Raw genomic sequence first — 21,265 nt, forward strand, 5'->3', positions numbered from 1 at the left:
TGCCCATCCCTAACTGAAAGCTTGTGGGTTTGGGGCGTAAATTATGGTTGTGATCGTGTCGGTTGCAACACATATATCGCGATTGTGATACTAACATACTATTACGATTATTATGGATTTCGTGATCATACAATAACGATTTTGAGCAACACTTTCACCGTTGTGTAACGATCACTATTCCGATAACGGATCGCTATTTAAATCCCTACTACGTGTCCTATTTCTATCATTAGAGATTAAATTCTTATATCAAGTCTCTATACTATGCGTAAATTCTTGTAAACCGTGGATTTGTTTAGCTCAATAGTAATTGTGAAATTAGTTAGGCCAAATTCTAATATTTATATTCTTATATTATGCGTAAATTATAGATTTTTTTTTTTTTGCAAAAATTGAAAAGATAACAATCATCATTATGTTGTTAATAATTTAAAGTTTCAATGACAAAAATTGAATGACAACTTGAAACTTTTATAATTTAGCGAACAAAACAAGATATTATCTAAAGTCTAGTTACGTATTGATGTAATTTACCCTTATAAATTTGCACCTTAAACACCCTCCACTCTCCCTTAGCTTACACTCTTTTATGCGAAAATTTCCCTCCACTTGAAAGCAATGGCTTCTAATAACAATCTGAAGCTTATATCCATTCTCCCCCTTGCCATCTCAATCCTCTTATCCTTTCATCCTCAAGCAACCTTCCCATTTGAAATCGCAGACTTCAACGAAGAGGAAGAATACGTGCTCGGTCATCCTCTTATTGTCCCTAACCTTCGATCAAGAAGTCGATTCTTAACGACCTCACCGAAGAGGAAGAATACGTGCTCGGTCATCCTCTTATTGTCCCTAACCTTCGATCACGAAGTCGATTCTTAATGACCTCACCGAAGAAAGATAAGATCAGGAAAAGTGCACATTGTGAACCCGACTCCTATCAGAACATATGCAACGGCATTTCTGTGAACAACGGGACCAACATATTGTACTGCTGCAAGACGCATTGTCGAAATGTTCTCCGTGATCAGAATAACTGTGGAGAATGCAGGAACAGATGCAAGTTCGGGCAATGTTGCTGTGGTGGAGTTTGCACGGATGTTGTCCACAATTTTGATCACTGCGGCAAGTGTGACAATCGCTGCTCGCCTGGAGTCAAGTGTGAGTTTGGATATTGTGGTTATGCTTAATCAGATCAAATATTCAAAATGCCTTTTTTTCGAAGCATGTTATGATGAATTCGATATATATGTACACTACTGTAACAAAAAAAGATTAAGAGAAGGTACCATCTTTATTCAATTGAACTACCATAAAGTACATCACTCCCAGCAACATTATGAGTTATTTGTCCATCCTTCATGGGATGCAAAGAACAAATCAACTTTTGCCACTATGGCCTTACCTACTAGCATGTATGATCGACCAAAAATGTTATCCATCACTCCCAGTTCCATTCAAGTTAAAATTTCTTCAGACAAGATATAGTAGCTCATCGCTAGAAGTATCGGCACCAACGTCGCAGCAGGGGCAGCCCATATCCAGTAGTTGGCCGACTTCCTACGTTTCAGGATGGCTCGTGGAAGTGACTCAAGTCCTTTATTTCGATTCCTGTACCTAGCAGTATTCTCCTTTGGCACTTTATCCTTCACTGAAACAGGTGCATCAGTAATGACATCGACCTTCTCGGTTTCTGAATCCTGTGCCACAGCTTCGGGTGACTCCTCAGGATATGCTGCTGCCTTCTTCTTTACTTTCTTTTCACGCTCCTGAAAAAAAAAAGATCAAGAGTGTTTCAGTTTCAAACACAAACTAATTACAATAAAAACTGAATAACGAAGCAAATGATTGCCTTGACTTCTTTTCAGCTTCCATTTGAGATCTTCTAGCAGCTTTGGCTGCCGCTTTCTCAGCCAACTTCTTCTTCATCAACTTCCTTGTCTGCAGAAGTGTCCTTTTGAAACTTGCCAGATCCCGAGATCTCCTCAGCTACACCACTATACTCTAACGAGGATTTAATTTCCATTATTTTAGTTTCGCCATCTTTCGATACCTTTTTGGGGTGTTTGGAATCTGGTTGGGGACCTGATTTGGTTTCTTCCTTTTGTTGTCTTACACTAGGTCGCAGAATTGTGTCTTTTTCAGATTGCACTGGTTTCTCAGGTGCAACCAGTGGTTTCTCATCAGGATTCCTTATCCGACCATCCCGACTCAATAGCCGACTGTCCAGGGATGGCAGAATTCTTTTCTCATAGTCATCCCTGAAGGCTTTCTTGCCATTCCAGAGAGCCATGAACTTCTCAACCTAAAAGAAATATAAAAGATAAAGAGTGCAGCCAAATATAAAGGCAAGAGACACTCCGGATGTAACACTAATCAGCAGTCTCAACAAACCTCTGCAGTTGAGAACTCCTCAAGTGCCTTTATATCTTTTTCTGCAGCAAGCAATTTAGCCCTGTTTACAGCTGAACGGCTCTGGTAAAAGGGAGCATTCTGAAAATTTGAAAATGAAAAGTAATTGAGTCATTAGTAATATCGGCACAAGAATATCTGAAAGCTGACCTATAATATGTATTATTTAACATCACTAATCCTAGACAGAATGAAAGCACTGACAAAACCATATAAAAGTTATGCCCGAATAATTTATCATCTAAGAAAGATTAAGAAACAGAAGATCTTAAAAAGGATTTCTATCTTTACATGCACAAGGATTATGATGCAGTTAATTTTCTATTAACATCGTGAGCCACTGCTTCCCGAAGGTCTCCCTTGCCTCGTGCACTAAACCAACATAAGGGTTTTATAGTAATACAGAAAGTCCAGACTTTGGGACTTTGGCATCTTTCGATGTAGTGAAAACAAATATTGATATAGTAAGGTCACTTCATTGTGAGCTTAAACATTTCATCAATAGTATAATTAAATAATGTCCCAGTGAATATGATACTAATGAAAACACTTGTGATCAACTTACGAGCACCCAATTATTCAAACCAAGCATCAAACATTAATGGTAACCTCGTTAAAACCATTCAACCACACAAAAAATACAAATTTCTGGCAATCTCTTATTGTGCATGAAAACAAATAATCAACAAGATTCCAAGAATCATACATTATTCAACTCCCACAACACAAAGGCAGAGAACTGTCTAAACATTTTTCATTGTGAAAAGCCCGGAAATGCACACAAGACTATTTTAAGTGATACTACTTATTCATGTATAAATGATTTTGTTTCGACATCATCAGCATATGAAACAGATATCTTAAGAATTGAAGCAGAGAAAAGACAATACCCCTTCATCACGTTCTTTCCTCAGGTCCTGAATGTTTCCATATGCTTCATCCCTCTTCTGGGTCACAGCTTCTAGCTCCTTCTGTAAAGACTCGATTTTATTCTCAATAGCATCCAATTTATCTTTAATTTGCCTTTTTTTGGACCAGATTGCTTGCTGCTCCTCCTTTACTCCATTCAAATCAACACCCATAAGCTACAATAAACCAAGGCTTTTTAGTGCAATGCTATGATGTTTTATATTCATAAGGGGAAAATCGAACTTTGACAATAAATGTGCAAAATCAAATTTTAGTACTTTAACTTGATCTTGAATGTCTTCTTTTTGGCCTAACGAGTCCTCAATCTTTGATCTCATTGCAGCAATAGCAACAACTTGTTCAGGGTTCCCTCTAGTTGTTTGATTTCTCTAAGTAGTTGCTTCTCCTCAGTCAATGATGCTTTCATGCTGAATGCGATATTGCAAGCTATGGATCTGCAATTCAAATTCCCATGAAGTGAATCAAAGAAAAGAAAAGGATTAACTGCAGCAAAAAGACAACCGATAAATCTAAATGCAGTGAGAGCTTATAGTAAATCATCGATAAAATCAAGCTCTTCCTCAGAATAACATATAGCAACACGACCATCAGCATCTCTATTATTGCGAAGCTTGCCTAAAGCCTTGCTGCAGTGGCTATTTCCTTCTTTTTCTCATCTAGAATCGTCTTAAATTGCTCAAAATCCTACCAGACAACTAAACAACAATAGCATGAGTAAAGTGTTACATGTTCAAGGACTTAAATTCCAAACATTCAAATAAATGCACCCAGGTTTAATGCCTCTACATTCATCATATTATTATAAGCACATCAAATTGCGCTGCAAAATGTGTTTAAAGGCTCGTCCCGATAATAATGTCTCACCTAATGTGTAAGAGTCAATGAAAGAATAAACAGGAGAAGGCTAATATCACTCACCCTCTTCACCTTCAATTCCTCGGTTAGCTTAAACCTGGCTTTATTCCACTTTTGTACCTCTTTATCAGCCTGTTCGATTTTGACTTTTATTGCCAGATCTTCGTAAAGGCGATACCTAATAAAATGAAAAGAGTGGATCTGCTTAGGTGCAGGCCACTCATCTACTGCATCCTTCGGGAAGATGACATTGGATGCATTATTCTCTCCCTTATCCGGTTCCTCAACATTTGAATCAACTTCAATGGGTTCACAATAAAGTGGATCTTTGTCTATTGTTCCATTTTCCTTATCATGGAGAATTGATTGTCAATTTCGGTTACTTTGTCAACAGATAACAGAGCCATGTCTGGTTCAACAACCTCAACACCCATTAATCACAAAAATGAACAACCTGAAAATATCCAAAAACAAAGATTAAGATACCATATCGTATAGCAAAAATATAAATATCATTTAGTTTGAAATAGAAATTATGAATAATAAAAAAATTAACCCAAAGCAATATGTTTGCTAGCTTTTTGTTAATTGGATTAAAAGAGTGAACATGCTGGTAAACAAGGCAACTGATTCACACATAAAACAATATATTAAATGAATAAACTATAAAGAACAACATTGTCAATAAAATTAGAAATAGAGATATTTAAAACCATCAGTTTAGCTAGTTTCTTATTGATCAGATCAAAATAGTTGGCAAATAGAATAATTTCAAACAAAGATTCAAAATTTCACGAATTCTACAAGAAACCTTTACAAGATAAAAGTAAATAAATTGAATAACAGAAAATGTTTGATAACTATAATTGAAAATGATAATAACAACAACAATAATAATAATCAGATAACAATCTGATAAAACCGTGCTATAACACAAAATCAACCTTTACCTATCAAGAAATTAACATGCAAAATCTTATGAAATTAGAAGAAAAAGAGAAAACCCATAATTTTTGTTCAGAAATTTTGTAAGTTAAAGAGCTATGTTGTCAGATATCAGTTTCTTTCCCTTTGATTTCTCTTCCGCTTCTTCACAAGAAAGAGCGATAAGGGGAAGCAACACAGGAAAAAGTAAGGAGATAATGACTAAGATTTTTGCTTTAAATGCTTGTCTTTAAAAGAGCGGAATTCATGGAAAAAAAAAATCAAGGAGATTTTCTTATGTAATATTTTTAGACTTAAATATAAAATCGAAGTTATATCTAAAGTTAATTTTAATTATCTAAATAATTTTTTTGTTAAAGTAAACGTTTTTTAACTTTTTTAACATTATATTTTTTAATGTCTACACCGTAATTGTTGTTGAATTTAAATGTTATCTAATACGTGTCATACGTATAAAATTTTAAATTTTTATTTTAAAAAATACTTAATATTATAATTTAAATTTTTCAAATTTTTTTGAAATTATAATGCGAGGGGGTTTAATTTTTTTTTTCTTTCTTTAAAATATTATTTTTATTTTTTAAAATTAAAAAATATAAATATAACATATGTCACTTAACGGGTTTTTAACTATATAAACTTAAATGTGTAACAAATAAAATGTTAGACATTTGTTTTTAACAAAAAAAATTATTGAGGCACCAAAAATTAACTTTGAATATAGTCTATAACTTGGACACTTATTTAACGGTAGAAACTTAAATATATAACAAAGAAGATATATATAGTTTATGTCATTTAACTTTTAATTATTTTAAATATAATATTAAGTTTTGATTTTGATTTTGAACCGTTAAATTTAACGGCGAAATAATATAGATTGATCTTTCCGTCATTATAATGACGTGGATAGAACAACGTTAGATTAGGTAATGAACTTTAAAGGTATATTAGTTTCGTCGCTAAATTTTAAAAAGAATCAATTTAATGCATTGAACGTTTCTAACTAAACAATTTATTCAAATAATCCCTTTCTTCATAACATTAAACAATGAATGTATTATTCTGAATATCAACTAAAATTCTAGATGTACTTTAGCAGGAAGAGTGCCACAATAAAATGTTGAAGCTTAGGGTAGTTTAGGTTTGTTTTTAAGATTTTTAAAATGTTTTGAATGGTGATGACAACAATACGATGGACGTCGAACGATTTCAATGTCAGTGATACGAGTTAATAGGTTTTGAAACTTAAGCTTTTAGGATTTTAAGAGTATGTTTTTAGATTTTAAGGTGTCACGTTAACTTTCAACAACGGAAAATAATAACCATAATACAAGTACCCTAAAAGTTCAGTGATCATATTATAAATTTTAAAAGTTTGATGACTAAAATACAAATAATTTAAAATTTTGGAAACTGCCTATATAGTTTACCCTTAATTTTAGAACAAAATATTTCCCCCCTAAAACCAATGAAGCGACGTCTTACAAAAAATACTTCATTGACAAATAAGTATTAATATATATATATATATTGTATAATTTTTTTCTTATTCAAAATAATTGTTTAATGCTTTGTTTTATTTTTTGTTTTAGGTCAATATGTCGGTAAATGCTCACGTACGGCAATCTTAATATATAGCTAAAAAAAGGCGTTATCGGAAATATTATTAGGCGATACCGGTTTTGTTATTATTGGGCGTTTTACCTGATTTGATAAAAATGCCCGAAAACATTATTAGGCGCTACCGATTTTATTATCGTTGGGCATATTTACTGGAAATGTTAAAAAATTGGTATTTTAGGGAAAAATAATGATATTTTAGGTGATTTTTTTAACGATAACGTCTTATTTTAACATTATATTAAGATGTCGCACTGTAGAACTTCCTCGATATGTCACGTCCTTTGAAAAATGTTGATATTCTCCATTGATAAATTTATCAAGACCTGTAATTATTTTTATGTAGCTTTGTCATTATAAGCACCTAAAATAAAATCAAAGCTGATTTTTGAGAGTTGAAGTTTTAATTTCACATCCGGAAAAAGATGAGTTTTTGATATCAAAGTGTATGAAACTAATTTTTAGGATATAAAATTTTTTATTTTGCAAAAAAAAAGTTAAGATTAATGTAAATCTTAACTATTACAAGTTATAAAATATCTTCTAACTAGAGTGAGTTGTTTTGTTGAATCCATCGACCATTAAAAGTTATAAAATTGTCATCCGACTATTTATTATGTCTCAAACTCATTATTTTCCATTAAAAAATTAATGGTCATATGAGTTGGACATTAATATGATATCCTAGATATTTTAGTCGTTTGAGATTACAATATTATATTTTATCATATCTTAATCAACATGTTAATATTCAACTCAGACTGTCGTTATTTTTTTAAACGAAAAATAATTAGTTTGAAATATAATGAATAGTTTAGTGACTATTTTGTAATTTTTAATAGTTGAGAGACTCAATAAAGTAATTTTCTATAGTAGGTGATCATTTTATAACTTTTAATAGTTAGGGACTCAACAAAAAAATATCGTATGGTTAGAAGACTGTTTGTGTACTTTACCCAAAACAATAAAACGATTAAAAACAAAATATTAATTAAAAATTGGACACTTAAAATAAAAATAATCCAAACATTTATTTTATCAATTAAGCTTTAAAACAATAAACATTTGTTGGAGTTCACACTTCATTTTGGCATTAAAAAAAGGAACATCCGCATCTGATTGCTTGCCCTCCGGACTGATTATCCACGTAGGATAAAATCAAATTATTGTCCTAAAATATCTCACGTTTGTCTCGAGATCTCATTTATTTTACAATAATAGCTTTAAAAATTAAAATGACATTTTTCACCTACCAAAACACACAATCGCCATCAGAAAATTAAAGAAAAACAGAGGAAAATAACAGGTCAAGAATCTTTAAGTGTTGAAGGTAAGCAATTCCCACTCATCTTTCAGTAATTATTCTTCCCATTTAACGGTGATTACATCTATCATTTCATGTAAAAAGACCCAATATTTATCGTTAATGATCATTTTTCATAGGCGCACTTTTTATGTTTCTATGTTTGATTTTTGGTTGGGTTAATAGAATTCATTTAAATTGATTTCTGAGATCAAATTTACTGAAACATGGATCATGGGTTTTTGTTATTTGAAGGCTTGATGTAGAAAAATGTTCAGTTGTTGCCACATTTTTTTGGGTTATTTTTAGCAGAGTTCAACGAGCAGTTTTGGTATTAAGTTTGTGTATTTCACGGTTAGTGATTTTAGGCTCACAGAATGGAGAATTGGGTCATTGGCTTTGTTTATACAATCTGAAGTTCTTAAGAGCATAGATGACAAAAGAAGTTATAATCTCTGTATACTGTGTTTTTAAGAAAGAATTTTCTTACTTCCTCTTTTCTCAGGTTGTAACAGGAGTCAATCACACTGGTTTTCAGGTACAGTTTGGAAAGTGAAGAGCTCTGGAGAACTGTGTTCTTGGTAATGTGTGATTTATCTGTCAATTTTTCATGGTATTTTTCGTCTAAACTTGAGAATTGGTGATTGGCTTTGCTTCCAAATTTCATAACAAGAAAAATATTGTTCTTCATATAGTTTTTTTGGAAGAAGAGAGTATCGTAGGTGTTTGAGTGAATGAGAAGGTGAAAGGAAATGAATAAGGTACTTGGGGTTGGATTTGGTATATAATGACTGACGGGTCATTGGGTCCACGTACATGGAATAATGGATCATTACCGAACATCAATGGTGTTATTACTGAAGGTGGAAAATTGTTGCACTCTAAATATTTGGTCAATGTACGAAAGAATTCAACCAAGATGCTTTCCGGTATTAGGGAAAAGGAGAAGTCTCTCCCCTCTGGTTGGTGCCGGTGTCTAGGTTGTCGGAATGTTTCCATGCTGCTTTTGATTGCCTTTGCCCTTCTGGTCTTTGTCTTGGGTACTTTTGTAGTGAACAAAGGTTTGTCCCTTTTGCTTTTATTCGTGATTATTCTTGGATCTTGATTGGTAGAGCATTAAATTTTATCCTATAGGTAAAATAGGCACCAGATGAAATTTCCTTTTTAGTTGGTCCTTAGTGGCTCACTTTAACATAATGACTGTGACTTTTATTTCTCAGCATGATAATTGATTTGAAGTGATACTTATTCATTTTCTGGTTTGCGTTTTCTATGCTTAATGAACCAGAAAGCATTAGTCTAAATGTTGATCAACAGATTGAAACTCTAAACATGGTTCTTCCTTATGTGAATGGTGCCCCAAGCAATCCTGGAGCTTCATCGATAGAAAAGAAGGGTAAACAGAAAGATGAAAATTATGTTGTAGCAAACATTCTGAAAGGAGGTGATGGAAATGGATTTCAAATTATTGGTTCTAAAGGTGCAAGTGGTTTGCCATCAAACCATCTGTGTGCGAAGTTCACATTTCCTCCTCGCCTCCACCTACTCTTAGACGGATTGGACCTCGGCGTAAGTTTGGGTTCATTCTGCTTGTTCTCATTAACAGAGTTGCATTAATTAGTGGAACATGGCCTTTAATGTAAATTGTATTAATGTTTTTCTTTATATAAATGCTTCAAAAGCAGTAATTTGTGACAGAAGGAAACATATTTGTCAACAATACCAGAAAACCACTGGATTTTTAATTATGTTATTTTTCCTCTGTAGTCACAAACTCAAAATCACACTTGTACGGAAAAAATATTGATCCAAGCATAATCATGTGAATGAAATAACATTTTCTTGTCATCAGTTTGTCAATATGTTCATCTGAGTATGCATGTCTTATTTTTCTGCTGATTTGATTCTTGCTCTTCCCTTTTTCAGCATGTCCAGTATGTTACCTCCCCGTGGATCAGGCCATAGCTAGCATGCCAAGTTCCCCATCAGCATCTCCAGTGCTACATGATCTGACATATGTTCACGATGATAATCCAATCAAAAGTGAACCGCATCGAGGCTCTGACTTTGGTGGATATCCTTCTCTAAAGCAAAGAAATTATTCTTTTGACATAAAAGAGTCGATGACAGTGCATTGTGGGTAGGTTTTCTCCCCTTATATTTATTATAGAGCATACTCATTGCAGAAATTTCAGGTTGAAATTTGTAAGGTTCGTACTGTTTATATGGCGCATGTTAATGATTCAATTAAATATTTGCCTTCATAAATAAGCCTTACCCTCTAGTTTCTTTCTGATATTATGATTTGTATACTTTCTCTGTCAGATTTGTTAAGGGAAGTAAGCCTGGCCGACAGACTGGCTTCGACTTTGATGAGTCTGACCTTACAGAGCTACAGCAGTTCCATGATATCATTGTTGCATCGGCCATATTTGGTACTGCTAGGTGTTCAAGCTTCCACAAGAGCTTCTTGCTTCTGATAATGGTTGATCTTCATCTTGCTTTTTTATTTTTCCCCAGGGAACTATGATGTAATACAACAGCCCAGGAACATTAGTGAAGAGGCAAAGAAAAATATTCCTTTCTACATGTTTATTGATGAAGAAACTGAAGCATATCTTAGGAACAAAAGTATTTTGGACAGTGGTAAAAGGGTAGGATTGTGGAGAATTGTTGTTGTCCACAATGTTCCTTACAGTGATGCAAGACGTAATGGGAAGGTTAGGATACTTTGGTTTGACTAATTTGCACTTCTTTATTATGTACACACACAGTCATACACACATATAGAGAGAGAGATTATTTTAACTTTTATTACTACTTGGACTTATGGCAATCTGATTCACATTTGAGAATCTGTGGTATCCTTGAATCTTTGGATTAGTTGTTTTCTTTTTGTGATATTGATGGTAAAACTATGAACACATATGCAAGAAAGAAAGTGGGAATCGCTATTTCTGAGTTCATTAAATCATTGTGCCTTTCCAATATAACTGTACAATCTGTTTCCTAGAATGCAAAGGCAGATTTTGCAATTTGATTCATTGTTATTTTTCCCTAGGGCCTAGGCTGCTGGAAACATAATATTCAACATGTGTTAGTGGATTACATTTTTGCAGTTTGCTGTTATTAAAGAGCATGACTGTGTTTTAGTGTTGTCTTCTGGTTATAATAGATTAACTGGAAGAAGCGCATAACCTTATCATAAAGTGGGGGAGGGGGATCTGGTTGTTGATTATCATTTTTGTCTCTATTTTCAGTTCAAAATGGACTTAATTTATATACTCCAATTCGGAAAATAAGAGTGTAACAATTAGGCTGTTATTTGGTGAAATTTCAGGAATAGCCGGTGATTAATCCTTATCAGAAATTTCAGGGCTGCTGAGTCTTTTTTACCTGGCATGTATTTATGGCAGGTCCCAAAGCTTTTATTACATAGAATCTTCCCCAATGTTCGCTACTCTATATGGATTGATGGAAAGCTGCGGCTTGTTGTGGATCCTTACCAGATTCTTGAGAAGTACTCTCCATTTTATGACTTTATTTTTATTTATATGCCATTTATTTTCAGAGTACTTAAATTTCTAGATGATGTGATTTCTATTTTCATACGGACTGAACATCTAAAGTAACAATGAAACATCAAGGATGTCATTCAAGAATATCAACCTAATTGTTCCTACATATGTACTTAAGTTTAGCTGTTACCGTGGTTTAATATTCAATGTTAGTAGAATGAGAGCATCTGGTAATGCAATCTCAAATTACGATATCATATCCTTGTAATGCACTGGAACGGATACTTTGCTTCATCTTTTATTTGATTTGTAAAGTCTAAATTAACCCAAATATTATGTGAATTATGTTCATCCTGGTTGTTTTTATCTTCAGCATGCGTAAATGTTTGACATGTATGACTTCCCAGGATATTCTTCTTGATTTGAAGTATGGAAAAGAGAAAAAGGCAGCAATTCTGAGCTATTGTAACTTAGTCAAGACGGCCTCCCGTTAGGCATCAGTGATTTGTACTGAGCATGCTTTAATCTTTTCGCTTTAGATTAAAGGATATAATGGAATTCTGATTTGACATTTGGTCATTCCTTTCAGATTCTTATGGCGCCAAAATGCTACTTTTGCAATCTCGAGACACTACAGACGATTCGATGTCTTTGTAGAGGCTGAAGCAAATAAAGCTGCTGGAAAATATGATAATTCCTCAATTGATGAACAGGTGGATTTTTATAAAATGGAGGGTTTAACTACATATTCTGAGGCCAAGCTTCCTATAACCAGTGGTAAGTATGATGTTTAAGGCAATTACAAATGTGTGCATTCGTTTTCCTTGAACGGTATTTCAAGTTCAACCATTTTCTATTAAAAGGTGCGAGACTGGTTGTCTGCAGATGTTCCTGAAGGCTGCGTGCTCATAAAGGAGCATCTTCCAATCACTAATCTGTTTACCTGTCTGTGGTTCAATGAAGTTGATCGTTTTACATCCAGGGACCAATTAAGCTTTGCGATTGTAAGAGATAAAATAACGGAAAAAGTTGATTGGAATATGAATATGTTCTTGGATTGTGAAAGACGGAATTTCGTCACTCAGGTACATATATTAAATCTTGGCATATTAACTTGGTGGGACTATGAATCTAGATTGTAAAAGCTAAATATATTATTTGTATATTTTCCCGAGAGCCTGTGCAAAAAGGAAGAACACATCTTTTGATTGTGTTGCTATCTATAGGCTTTTATCGGATACAACCAATGTCTTTGATATGTTGGTGCTTGGATGGGGGAATTTGTAGTTTTGATAGGTGCATGTATTCTAATGATTTTCCATTAACAGGTATACCATAGAGATTTATCAGAGGCATTTGCCGCTGTGAATCGACACCCACCAGCTTTGCCCAATATACTGGGAAGAACTCCAGGGAAGAGGGTTACAGGGCGTAGAAGGGATACGAGATCTGGTTCAAGGCGTCGACGCAAGGATGCCACTGGTAATAGAGAAACCAATTTGCTTTAAATACTGTCTAAGCCAAATTGAAAAAGGAAATGTAGCCTTTTCTCTATCTTTCTTGAAACATTTTCTGATTGTCATCATGGAAGAGGACTTGTTGGACGATTCTAGGATCACATAAAGAGTAATTCGGCATGCATTTTTGTCGGAAATTTTGATATCTAAATAACAAACATGAAAGTTTGAAGAAGAAAAAATATATCGGTATAATATTATATAATTTATTGTTATTACATTTTTAAAATAATAATATTCAATTTTATTAGTATATTTGTTATGTTTGATATTTGTAATAAAAAAATCTTTAATTTTTTTATCAAATAACGAAAAATGATTTATATGACATCATCTAAATATTAAAAAATAATTTAAAAAATATATAATTTATTTTTTTAAAATTCGCTTTCAGTAAAACAAATAAGGACCTTTGGTTTGCGGGAAAAAAATATTTTCGAAGAATAATTTTTGAAATAATATACACAAACATTCACTATAATATGATAGCACTTTTAAGGTTTTTTCCGGGAATGTCATTTCTTTTGTTCTTCTTATGTATTAGATAATTTCTTTTCTTTATGACAAAAATACTCCTAAAATAATAGAATTGTTTCAAAATGATCATTTCTTTTATGCAATACACCGATATAAACATTTTATTTTTATTGTGATTATAATCTTTTAATACTTATTATAAAATTTTGATAAACTATATATTTAGTCACCCACCTATTGTTGCAATTCGGTTTTGCTCGTCAAACTATTTTTTTCAAAGCCATATTTAACGTTATGTTTTTTTCTGTTTTGGTCATCTGCTATTAAAAAATAAATAAAACTGTTGACGATAGTTTTTTTCCCTAATGATGATATGACATTACCTTATGGTGACACATCAACATCACCATTAATTTTTTAAATGTTGGGTGACCAAAACAGAGTCATAACGTAATTTTAGGTATGATTTTGGAAAAGTTAGGTGACAAAAATGGAACTGCAAGAACAAGTGAATGACTGAATATGTAGTTTACCCTATAAAATGATATAAAAAAATACACAAAAAAAGTCACAGGACAATTATATATTGTTATAACACCATAGCAATTTCCAATTTAATTTTTTTCCTAACAATATTTTCGAACTTTTTTAAAAATTAAAACCAACCGAATAAAAAAGACCTGACCGTAAAGCTGAAATCCTTTTTTCTTCGTTCTTTGTTGCCTTCTTTAAAACCTCTGAAAAAACCCGACACCCGTTGCCGGCGGCCCCTTTGCTTAAAATTCAACGGTAAGCCCTTCTTTTATTATTTTATTTATCTATTTCCCGATTCAATTGTGGAAAAAGATTAAACTAACGTGAATACAAAAGAAGCAAAGAAACATGTACCGATAAAGATTATTTTTTATTGTTGCGAAGTGTTCATTTGATTGATTCATGTGTTTTTCTGATGAATTATGGCTGCTTTTTCCTTTTTTTCTGATGAAAACTGGCTATTCCTTTTGGATTAAACTTTAGGTAGTATCAAGGTGAAACTTGATATTGATCTTACTGTTAAATAACCCGAAAATTCAGTTAATTCTAAACCAGTTCTTTTAAGGGTAGATGAAATAATTCGAAAAATGCCTATTCACTTTCTTTGTTAATTTAATTGTTCGAATATACACAGAAATTGACATTTTAAACATTCCAAGCATTTTTTCCTGTTTTCACTAGGTTTTTACATAACAAACTTGCATTTTCTTACTGAATTCAATTGAAATCATACTAGATAGACTGATGTTCTGGTTATGCATTTTCTTTGTATATTGATTAATTAGATGGTATGAAATGTATTCTTGCTGACATTGGTAGCTGAATGATAAAAAAGGAAAAGTAATAGAAATTATCTCTAGTTCTTTTGTTGTGATATGATTCATGTTATCATGGCCTATGTGATTTCTGTTTCTTTTCATGAAATACTTCATGGTTCTTGGTAACGTTTTATTTTCCTATGCTTTTTTGTGATGTTTTTCTCTTTCTCTATTTCCCTCACAGTATCTTACATTTTACATACTGCTGAGACAATGGATGGGTTGCCAACACAAAATACGTCCGCATTAGCTTTGCCTCGCTTGCAGCTAAACAAGGGATCATCAACGTCAGCATCTGGTTCAGAGTCAAAACCAAAGAAGAAAATCTGCTGTGCTTGCCCTGAGACGAAGAAGCTCAGAGATGAATGCATTGTGGAGCATGGTGAAGAAGCCTGTGCAAAATGGATAGAGGCTCATCGTATATGCCTTCAAGCGGAGGGCTTCAATGTTGAGATTGGTATTTGAAGTTTAGAATGAAAACAATTTGAGGTACAAACTTTTAATTATAGGATTACAGAGATGATTTGAAAAAAAAGAACCTAGGAATAAAAGGAAAATATAGCTTTTCTTTGCAATTGGATGCATCCCCAAGTCCAAACTGTTCACTGAACTTGTCATTTTTATGAGGTTATTTACCTCTATTAAATGAATTGGAACATCTGGAATACTTCCATGAATATGGACAGAGCGACGCTCTGTATGCCTTGGTTCCTTGAGGAAATTATTTTCTCCCTTTACTTTCCTATAGACTGACTCTCTTTATGAATTTTCTCACTACTTGTGTTTCTGCGTAACTTGTATTGGTAAAAGTTAAGGAAAGAAGATTGTGCACTTCTATGAATATGCGAAAATTAGGGTTGAACATTTGATCGAGTCGAGTCAAATTTTTTTTGAGTTATTTGAGTTGACGGGGCATATTTCATGACTCAAACTTAACTTGTGATTCGAATCAGGTTTATGAAATTCGAGTCGAGTTGTTCGAGTTTCTATACAAATTTAATTGTATTATTTATGGTATTATGGTACAGATCAATTCTAATTTTTTTACTTTCTCTAACCATATATAATATATATATCTTCATATTCTTTTACATTATATATTATTTAATATATCGGATATAATCTAAAATTATAAAATGTATTTACATTATTATATTTTAAAGAAGATATTTTGAGGGTAAAATATTGATGAGAGTATAAGGGAGTCAAGGAATTGATGAGAAGAAAGAATTTGCAGACAATTGCAATTAAAAGATGAAATTGAGTAAAATGTAAAGTTTAGGGACTAAATTAAAAAAGATAACATTTTTAGTAAAAAATAGGAATTAGTTTAGGGACTAAATTAAAAAAGAGAGCATTTTTAGTAAAAAATAGGAATTGAAGTTACATAGATATTCTATAATGTTATAGGAGTATGTGGTTCAAATTTAGTCAACAACATACTTAAAATAAAGGATGAATTGAAGAAATAAGTAAATCATGAAAATTGAGTAACTAAATTAAAAAATATAAAACTTATTATAAAAAAGAGTAATTGGAAGTACATATGTATTTTAAGATAGTTTAGGAGCATGCAATTCAAGTAGTTTAAACTTGAAAATTTCAAGTCACTCGAAAAAATAAAAATTTGGATGAGTATTTTGGTAATTTTATAATAACGATTTCCCAATTTTAACACCGATACCATATGCACCAAATGGTTACGATCATATTTCAAACATACTTCATACTACACCGAACTTGGCCTAAACTATATGTAGCATATATATATATATATGTGTGTGATGTAATGATATACCAATAATGCAACATAACGTCAATTTCACCCATATTTGAAACAAATGTATATACCTAATCATACTTGTTGAATCTAAGTGGTACTCATAACTAAAAAAATATCGTCGTTGTTTACTTATAAAAAGAAATTAAATTTTGATATACAATTTAAGATAGTAAGCAATAACTAAAAACACAGTAAATTAATCTTTATTTCAAGCAAAATAGTTGTTTCATAAATATAAGTTTAGTCTATTTTCATTTGCTTTAATGTCATCTGTTATTTGTTTGATTCTCATAAGGATGTTCTCGTTAAAGCTTCCACAGATCAATACATCATTATTAATTGATTTCTGTTTTTATTTCTATTTCGTATGTTATTAATTAATAAATGCTATTTTTGCAACAAAATATGGCTGTACTTCGACACCTCTTTGTTCAAACCACCGAAAATACCAGATTTTTAACCATTTTTAAAAATAATTTTAACAATTGCTTTCATAAATTCTCTTTTTTAATGTAATTAATTTAAAAGATTCATGTTAAGGATCAAATTGTCCTCTAAGCTAAGTGTTAAATAAGTACAAAGGTCATCAAGTGGTAAACATCATACATCGAAGAACATGATTAAACTAAGTTTAGTCATTCAATATTCTTCACGGTACCCTCTGATTAGTTCTCTTACAGCCCTTGGCATTGCGGCTCTCTTGTTATGCTTGGTCGCAGCCTGCATCATTATTTCATCGTTCATCCCTTCGCCATTTACATGCAGATGGTTGCTTACGAAGCAAGAATCCGTAACTATTTGCAGACATCGGGTACGATCAACGGGTCGTCGTTGTCGGAGGTCGTGAACAATGGATTAGTGTTGAATGTGCAGGTGTTGGAGAAACTATTACCGTCGATTTGATTTACGAGGACGATGAACATCGGTTAAATTCCAGTAACTGTCCATATGCTTGGACGATTATGTGGTTGGTGAATCTTGTAGGAGTTTTCCGGTGTGTAACACACGTTTCATTCGAGCTGCTTGGACACTGGCTCGAGAATCATGTAACGTGCCCGCTTTGTAGAAAATGTATTATAATTCATAATTACAACTCCGGACGAGGGTTACGTTCACGCTTTTATCGTTATTTAATAAATTATTAACTCTCTCAAATTCACCATGTCTGACAAGTGCGGCAACTGCGACTGTGCTACAAGACCCAGTGCGTGTAAGTAAACCGTTAAACATCGATCCATTATGAGCTTTGAGCGGTACTTTTGTGTGGTTTTTGAGATCATGTTATTGTTTTAAAGCAATCAATTATGGCTGAAAACTAAAGGTTTTTTATATGATCACAGGAAGAAAGGAAACACCTGGTCATTGAGACCCAGTGCGTGTAAGTAACCGTTAATCATCGATCCATTATGAGCTTTGAGCGGTTCTACTTTTGTGTGGTTTTGAGATCATGTTATTGTTTTAAAGCAATCAATTATGGCTGAAACTAAAGGTTTTTTTATATGATCACAGGAAGAAAGGAAACACCTTGGTCATTGAGACTGAAAATAGGTATATTTTCTGATCTTCAAAGGCTCTCATATCTGCAAATAAATAAACCATTATTGCACAAATTCTCATATTTTGTTATTTTCTAAGTTCTGAACCATCCATGAGATTTTCAAACAAGCAATCAAAAACATTTCTGATGCATCAGTTCTTTCGTCCCTTCTTTATCGTAGACATACTTACCTAGAGATGCAAAAGGAAGGAACTGCGACCACATTCAATATATCATTATTAAGAAGCTTAAATTTTCATTCTAAACATGATAAATATAATCTGTTGTGGTATTCCTGCACAGCTACATCAGCAGTGTAGTAGATGAGGCGCCGGTAGAGAACAATGGCAACTGCAAGTGCGGGGCCAGCTTCAGCTGCACAAACTGCACATGTGGTGGTCATTAGGCAAACATATAGAACAATGGTGTTTTCAGTCCCCCATGGCTTCCGCCACCGTTACTTTCTCCCCGATCACCGCCACCGTTTCCGTCCCTTCTACTTTCGTTTCTCATCGGAGAATATCCGTTAGGTTACCGGAATTTCGTGGCCTTAAGAGTAAATCTAGGTCGGCGTCATTGGTTCCATTTTCCCGATCAGTGAGCCGGGTCTTGCGTCTGCAGGGTCGAGTTGTTTGTGAAGCCCAGGAGACCGTTGTTGATGGTCAGTTCCGTTGGTTTGTTTCACCTGGTTTTTATCATTTTTTTAGCTTGACTGGTTTCTTGGAAAGTGGAAGAAAATAGAAAGGATTTTTCGGTGGAAATTAAAAAAAGAGAGAGAAGAAATTACATTCCTATGGAAATCGAACCTTTCTTAGATGAAATCATCATAAAGGGTTAGAGTTGAATTGGTTTATAGAGCTGCAAACTAGCTAATTTTAGCCTTTTAAACTCAGGATGTTTACGATGTAAGTTTTCTTACAAGAATTAGCTGATTCTGTTTGTTGAAGAAGTAAATTTTTTTTGTTTTAGGGTTTAGAAAAAGGAAGTGATTGTCTTACATCCCAATAAATCCTTAATTCTCTTTCCGAAGATTTGAGCCCGAAACTTTTATAGGTTGAAACTTGGAAGTCAAATTACAAACTTTGTTATCATAAGTTGCTATCTTTCTGATTTTCGAATCCGCTCAATCCCAATTCGGGAATGAATGACTAATGCTTTAGCATATAGTTTATTGTTAAATTATCTAACAATTCACGAATTTCAAATTTTACTTATTTGGAATTATGGATTTTTAAAATAGAAAAAAACTAAAGTTAAAAAGACGTTTTACTAATGAAATGACGATGGGAAAACTATGCTTTGAAATTTATTCTCTTTCCTTGTTCAGAAATGAAAGAGGATAAAAGAACAGCCGAGAGTTCATGTTATCATTCTCTGTTCAAGTTCAAAGTCGATGGTCGTAGATCTTTGTTGATTTGACCTTGCTATTGTGTTTAGAACTGATCCTTCATGAAACATATATATATATATATGTCATTATGCTTGTTCTTTGAAATTTGCAGTGGCACCAGTGAAGGAAGATGCATGGCAATCACTTGTTCTTAATTGTGAATTGCCTGTTCTGGTTGAATTTTGGGCTCCATGGTGTGGACCTTGCCGTATGATTCACCCGGTAGTTGACGAACTGTCAGAGGACTACGCCGGGAAGCTCAAATGCTACAAAGTTAACACCGACGAGTGTCCTAACATTGCAACGCAATATGGAATTCGAAGCATTCCAACTGTTATGATCTTTAAGAATGGGGAGAAGAAAGATGCAGTGATTGGTGCTGTTCCCAAATCCACCTTGATAACCTGTGTCGAGAGATTCTTGTAAATGTGGTAAGAAAATGTCACTTTTCTGAAAGTTGAGGTGTTTCTTCTTTTGTTAGCCATCACTGTACTAAATTCACATTTGGATCTTACAATTTTCAGTCGATAAATGATATTATATTTGTTTTAAAAAGTCAAGGGAAAGTTACTAAAAATTTTCTAAGGATTAATCCTGTTTGACATATAGGCAATGGAATCACATTTTTTTAGATTATGAGTTTTAAATTCATTATGAGTTCTCCCATTTCTTCTTCTATAATTCTTCTCCCCCCTCCTAGGTAAAGACTATGATTAAATTTAGATATTGTAAAAAAAAATTGGTTGAAAGTTTTTCCAACATATATTATCAAAAATGGATCTAGAAAGAGCAGGTGGGGTAGTTGGCCCCTAAAATTTTTAAATTTATATTGAGAATATATTTTTTCCTCCCTAAGATTCTATAAATTCTACTCTACTAAATTTTTTTATAAGTTCGCTCCACTAACATATGTTCATCCTTCAATACTATCTTATATTCACCCATGATTAATTACAAAATACTTATAATTTTATTGGCTTTAAAACATGGTAAACTACATGATTAATCACTTTTGTTTGAATTTTATAAAATTTTCTTCATTGGGTTTTAAAAACATAAGATCTGGTTACTTTTGTTTCGTTTAAATAAGATAAATCGCTAAGACGTTGGATACTGTTATTTCGATGACGTGACACGTTAGTAAAATAGTTTTATTTTTATTTTAGCTCCTAAATTTAAGTAAAATATTAGTTATTGACTTTTTTTTTTGTAAAAAGATAATTTAGAGGCAAATTATCAATTTACTCATTTTTAATTCCTCTTCACAAGTTTCGCCAAAGCCCTACCTTTCCATTACTTGCGTCACACATTAAAAATTTTAAATTTCTATCGAGAATATATTTCCGACAACTTAAAATTTTATAAATTTTTACCTATTAAAATATTTAAATTCACTTTAAAATATATAATCATATGTTTATCCTTAAATGCTATTTTATATTACTCACATATTAATAAAAAGAATAGTCATAGATTCTTCAAAATTTGCATGCAGGTTTAACTTTATGGGCTTTAAAATATTATGAATATAAGTCAGTCTTTAGAAATTGAAGTGATCCATATGGAGGAAACAAAAGTGGGTTAGCCCAACCCAGTCTTCTTCCTCCAAAGTCATTTTCTTTGCAA

At 32.8% G+C, this 21,265-nt stretch overlaps 3 protein-coding genes and 2 pseudogenes across 3 annotated transcripts; 4 read left to right on the top strand and 1 right to left on the bottom strand.

Moving 5' to 3' along the window:
* The first annotated feature begins 600 nt into the window (after window positions 1-600).
* LOC120113433 (protein GRIM REAPER-like) lies at window positions 601-1,187 on the top strand. The gene is made up of 2 exons (XM_039134609.1): window positions 601-744; window positions 816-1,187. Exons 1-2 carry the CDS (start codon window positions 619-621, stop codon window positions 1,185-1,187), a joined length of 498 nt encoding a protein of 165 aa, XP_038990540.1. The 5' UTR covers window positions 601-618.
* A 162-nt stretch (window positions 1,188-1,349) lies between these two features.
* On the bottom strand, window positions 1,350-4,644 carry LOC120219465 (annotated as a pseudogene).
* A 3,926-nt stretch (window positions 4,645-8,570) lies between these two features.
* On the top strand, window positions 8,571-13,237 carry LOC120219466 (annotated as a pseudogene).
* A 1,024-nt stretch (window positions 13,238-14,261) lies between these two features.
* On the top strand, window positions 14,262-15,504 carry LOC120219307 (cytochrome c oxidase copper chaperone 1-like). Its single transcript, XM_039216127.1, has 2 exons — window positions 14,262-14,366; window positions 15,114-15,504. The coding sequence occupies exon 2, from the start codon at window positions 15,143-15,145 to the stop codon at window positions 15,392-15,394; it is 252 nt and encodes an 83-aa protein (XP_039072058.1). The 5' UTR covers window positions 14,262-14,366; window positions 15,114-15,142; the 3' UTR covers window positions 15,395-15,504.
* Window positions 15,505-18,665: 3,161 nt separating this feature from the next.
* LOC120219467 (thioredoxin-like) lies at window positions 18,666-20,261 on the top strand. Its single transcript, XM_039216288.1, has 3 exons — window positions 18,666-18,910; window positions 19,752-20,070; window positions 20,249-20,261. The coding sequence occupies exons 1-2, from the start codon at window positions 18,691-18,693 to the stop codon at window positions 20,063-20,065; spliced, it is 534 nt and encodes a 177-aa protein (XP_039072219.1). The 5' UTR covers window positions 18,666-18,690; the 3' UTR covers window positions 20,066-20,070; window positions 20,249-20,261.
* The last annotated feature ends 1,004 nt before the right edge of the window (window positions 20,262-21,265 follow it).

Source organism: Hibiscus syriacus, unplaced genomic scaffold (assembly GCF_006381635.1).
Source record: "Hibiscus syriacus cultivar Baekdansim isolate YM2019G1 unplaced genomic scaffold, ASM638163v2 tig00110206_pilon, whole genome shotgun sequence".
Lineage (NCBI taxonomy): Eukaryota > Viridiplantae > Streptophyta > Magnoliopsida > Malvales > Malvaceae > Hibiscus > Hibiscus syriacus.